Genomic DNA, 5,000 nt, shown 5'->3' with positions numbered 1-5,000 from the left:
TTTATTTTTACGTCGTTGAGCTGCTTCCTATGATGTAAAAAAAAGAAAAAATCCTCTCTCTCTCTCTCTCTCTCTCTCTCTCTCTCTCTCTCTCTCTCTCTCTCTCTCTCTCTCTCTCTCTCTCTCTCTCCTGTGACCTTGAAACCCAACTCCTCTTAGCAGCTCCATCTCTCGTATCTCCTGCACGTTTAAGAGCTTCACAGAGGTCGCTAATCTCAGACGCTTCCTCCCTCACATCAACCATTTCCGAAGGCCGGAGAGAAGATTACTCGGGCTGTTATGAGTCTTTCTTCACGTTCACGATACAGAAGAAGGGTCAAACTACTACCGGGGTCATAAAGCTACCCACGGAAATGCCCACAAGTCCTACGAAAGCCTTGTTGAATGTATGTGCTTCAGAGTCCGACTTCTTTAACGTATCGACACTTCAGTTTGACGGTTTGAATGGAAAACCTCCAGTAGACATTGCTGGTGGGGTTTTCATGGGCTGTTTTGTGATGCTAGTGATGGTTGTACACGACTTCTACACAACGAACTGATAAATCACCGATAAAAAACTGGTTAATATTCTCTGTGGCCTTGGAAAATAGACGTAGAAGTTGCTGGTGGGGTTATCGTGGAGTGTTTAGTGATCCTAGTGATGGTTATACACGAATTCTGCACCATGAAAGGAGAAATCACCTATGAAAACCCGGTTAATCTTCTGTGGCCTTGGAAAATAGTCGTAATGGGATACACTTACAAATATGACCCTCAGCCCCCATCCGTGAACCTCAGCCAGACGCGCTAAGTGAAATGCGAGCAACAGGAGTAATAAGATAAATGAAAGGGAGTTTTCTTTTCACCCGGACGCTTATTACGGTGATGGTGATGGATGGTGAAGGACGGTGGATTAGCCCAGGCCTCAATTATTTTCGTTGTCTAATTCCTCTTCCTCCTTCCTTCCTTATTTCCACCTTCGTATGAGCGAGTGGTGGGGTGTCAATAATGAGAGTAGTTTTCTCTCTCTCTCTCTCTCTCTCTCTCTCTCTCTCTCTCTCTCTCTCTCTCTCTCTCTCTCTCTCTCTCTCTCTCTCTCTCTCTCTCTCTCTCTCTCTCTCTCTCTCTCTCTCTCTCTCTCTCTCTGTTCACAGGGCGATGATAAATGGTTCCTCCTGTACGTGTTCCATTCACCTTTTTCTCTCTAGGGGAATGAGAAAAGTCGATAACAACTCCCGCTTCCTTAGTATTCGTCTTGTCTTCCCTTTTTTTCACCCATTTTCTTATGTCAGTGAGTAAAAAAATAAGTCGAGTTTACACCGATTTTTTCTTCTTATGTCAGTGAGTAAAAAATAAGTCGTTTACACCGATTTTTTTTTTTTGTCAGTGAGTAAGAAATGTCGAGTTTACACCGATTTCTTTTTCTTATGTCAGTGAGTAAAAAAATAAGTCGAGTTTACACCGATTTTTTTTTTTTTTTTTTGTCAGTGAGTAAGAAGTAAGTCAACATCATATCACTGTTTAATTTTCTTGTATTATCTGTTTCTCTTTTGCCTTTTCTTTATTTTATTTATATTAAGTTAAATGTAAGTCGAGATTATATCAGTGTGTCTTTTTCTTGTATCCAGTTTCTTTTTTTTTTTTTCGCCTTTGTCTTCATTTCAATCAAGTTAAAGTAATTATGTTTATTCTTTATTTGTATCATGTCTCTTTTTAGTATTTATCTTCTTTATTTCGTAGTGAGTTTAAGTAAATCGACATTATATCAGAGTTGTATTTTCTTGTATCATCTGTTCCTTTTTGCTCTTTTCTTCATGTCATAGTAAGCCCGACATTCAATCAGTTTCTTTTATATGTAACTTTTCTCTCTTTTTGTTCCTTTTTTCGTATATCTGTATCCTCCATCTCTTTCTGTGCCTTTTCTTCGTATTTTCAGTCCCTTTTTAAACGCAGGACAGTAAGCAAGCAAGTCGAGGTAACAACGGCGTATTCTCGTAAAATCCCTCGTCTATCCACCTTAAGGGGTTCCAGGAAAGGCAAGTGAAAGCCGTACGGACACTCACCTCTCGCCTTTCCTCTGTTTACCGCTCAGCCTCCGCGTCAAAATGATTCCCGGACACCTAATGAGTCGCGCCCTTTCCCACTCATCACCGGGGCTTACGAGTCGATGTTTTACCCTCGCTTTTATCACATTTTCTCTTCGCTTCCTCTCCGCTTCACTTTCCAGGCCTTTATCGGGGGCGGCTGGAGAGGTTGTTTACTCCCGCATCTCATATTCATCACCCATCCATCCATCTCCAATTTTGTTAAGAGGAAAATGATTAATAGAGGCTGCAGAAGCTTTAGGAGAATAGTCAACATATGATGATATATTATTATGAGAAGCCGGAAAACTTAAAATAAATCTCCTTTCTCTCCACTTTATCTACGGTCCACTAACTACTTATGAGAACTAGACTTTAAATCCTCGTATCAAGACTATTTTTTACTGGGAGAGGGAGAGAAAAGAACTACAACTCACTTATATAATATCCATACCAAATACTTTACCCACTTCCAAACTAAAAGATCCAAACCTATTTTCTTTTTACATGAGGGAGAGAGAGAACTGAAACTCACTTATCCGCCACTTTGAAACTAGCAAATAAAGGACTATATTTTTATAAGAGGGAGATAGTAAAGAACTTGAACCCACTTATCTACAACTCAAACTATCCCTTCTATTCACTTATCTACTACCCACACTATCCACTCTATCCACTTCCAAACTAGCAAATCCAAGAAAGTGGTTTTATAAGAAGAGGGAGGTAGAACTACAACTAACTTATCCTCTACTCAAACTATCCACTGTATACCACTTCTTGACTCAGACCCACTTATCCACTACCCAGGCTATCCACTTTATCCACTTCTTCACTCTCCTTAGATCCATTTATTGACTACCCTAACTGTTCACTTTATCCATTTCTTCACTCTCCTTAATCCATTTATCGACTACCCTAACAATCCACTTTATCCACTTCTTCACTCTCCTTAATCCATTTATCGACTACCCTAACTATCCACTTTATCCACTTCTTCACTCTCCTTAATCCATTTATCGACTACCCTAACTATCCACTTTATCCACTTCTTCACTCTCCTTAGTTCCATTTATCGACTACCCTAACTATCCACTTAATCCACTTCTTCACTCCTCTTAGACTTACCCCTTCTCGCGGATGGAGTGGAGGTGGTGGTTGGACAGTCTTCGTGGGTCGCCCTTGGAGTCGACAGCCACGGCGTCCAATTCATCGAAGGAGGGGGTGACGAAGGCATCTCGCAGGATCAGGGGCTTCACTCTCACTCCCACTCCTGATGCTCCTGTTCCCCCATTGCTCCCTCCTCCTCCTAGCACTCCTACTACTCCTGGGTTGGGTCCGTTTCCTCCTCCTCCGTTCCCTCCCACTCCTCCCACGGTTCCCAAACTTCCTCCACCATTTCCTACTCCGAAGTTGCCTGTTCCGGGAAGAAATGTTTTGAGACGTGAAAATAGACACGACAGGGATATGATGGTGGTGGTGATAGTGGCGGTGGTGGTTGTGGTGTGGTGATAGTGGTAATGGTGGTGATAGTAGTAATGGTGATGCTGTAGCTAGTGATGATGTAGTGATGGTGATGCTGATAATGTGATGATGATGATAGTGAGATGATGACAATGGTGATAGGGCAACATGAAGATAATGATAGCAATAATAACAAGGACAGGAACACCAACACTATATGCAACAGGATAAGATGACAAAACAAATGAAAAAAATATATTAGAATCGGATAATTACTTCAAATTCTGAGGAAACTACTTGAGTCACCTGGAGGGTTACCTGTGTCCTAAGGTGTTACTTGGGACTCACCTGAGGATACAGTGGAGGGCGAGTCATGCTGGACGGCGACGGGCGGCGGGAGAAGTAGAGGGAAGGTCTTCCAGTGGTAAAGGACCTCTTCGGCTACCTGTGGGGGGAGACAAAAGACAGGTAAGGTATAAGATTTTTTTTTTTTTGGGAGGGGGGTGCAATTCCGGTCGAACAAAAGAAATACTGGCAGTGAAAGGGATGTAAGAATGACTCTGATGGTTAACTCTTTCCTTAGGAAGATGGACAGCATAGGGAGAAGCCTTTTTTTTGTGTGTGTGCCGGCGATTCCGGCTCAACAATGGAAATATCTGTAATGAAAGCGATGAACGAATGGCTATCCTAGTTAACTCTTGCATTAGGAAGTTGGACAGCATAGGTATAAGCCGTTTTTCTGTGTGTGTGCAATTCCAGTCCAACAACAACAAAAAAAAGGCCTGCAGTGAAAAAAGATGAAAAAAATGGATATACTAGTGAGCTCTTGCATTAGAAAGTTGGACAGCAGCTTGAGTAGATCGCATGGTGTAAAGAGGCCGTAGGAGGGATGGAAGCATGCAAGCATATTAAGTTTAGAGGAACAGTGAACATGGAATAACGAATAAGTCACGGAGTAAAGTGATGGAGGGAGGGAGGGGAAGGAGAGGAGGGGAGAGGGATGGGAGGGAGGGAGGGGAGAAAATTAAAAGGGAGGAGGGAGAGAGTACGAGGGAGAACGAAGGAGATAAATTAAGGGAAGAAAACTCAAGATGGCGGGGAAGGTGAGTAATGAGAAAACGTAATGGGAAAGAAAACAGTAAAAAAAACTAGAACAGGAAAGAAGGATAATGAGAGAGAGAGAGAGAGAGAGAGAGAGAGAGATTGGTCATCCGGTAGCAGGAGCCAGCTGGGCGGAGATTGTAACCCTCCCCCCCTTTCTCTCCCCTCTCTTTCCCTCACACTCTCCCTCCCTCCCTCTCCACCACTTCATGTTTGAATAAAGAGAGGCATGTCTGGTCTACGTATGTATGTTTGTATGCTTGAATTTATATATGTATTCATGTGGCTATGTATATATAATAGCTACGTCTAGGGAGGGCTCTGTGTGTGTGTGTGTGTGTGTGTGTGTGTGTGTGTGTGTGTGTGTGTGTGTGT

The 5,000-nt window shown here is 42.5% G+C and overlaps 1 protein-coding gene and 1 long non-coding RNA gene across 3 annotated transcripts in view; both read right to left on the bottom strand.

Annotated features, from left to right (window-relative positions):
- Positions 1-3,182, bottom strand: part of LOC127006701 (uncharacterized) — a 4,855-nt gene extending 1,673 nt beyond the window's left edge. Inside the window, exon 1 of the long non-coding RNA XR_007759705.1 lies at positions 1-3,182. This exon is cut by the window's left edge and continues 703 nt beyond it. This is a non-coding gene — a long non-coding RNA (uncharacterized LOC127006701).
- The window catches only part of LOC127006699 (uncharacterized), an 82,504-nt gene that overhangs the window by 22,650 nt on the left and 54,854 nt on the right, over positions 1-5,000 (bottom strand). For both annotated transcript variants that reach the window (XM_050876904.1, XM_050876905.1), the window contains exons 4-5: positions 3,873-3,969; positions 3,189-3,477 (exon numbers count right to left, since the gene is read on the bottom strand). In XM_050876904.1, coding sequence (XP_050732861.1) covers positions 3,189-3,477; positions 3,873-3,969 — 386 coding nt within the window. The remainder of the gene's footprint in view (positions 1-3,188; positions 3,478-3,872; positions 3,970-5,000) is intronic.

The sequence above is a fragment of the Eriocheir sinensis genome, chromosome 33 (assembly GCF_024679095.1).
Source record: "Eriocheir sinensis breed Jianghai 21 chromosome 33, ASM2467909v1, whole genome shotgun sequence".
In the NCBI taxonomy this organism is placed as follows: Eukaryota; Metazoa; Arthropoda; class Malacostraca; order Decapoda; family Varunidae; genus Eriocheir; species Eriocheir sinensis.
This window is presented reverse-complemented; position numbering and strand designations above follow the sequence as displayed.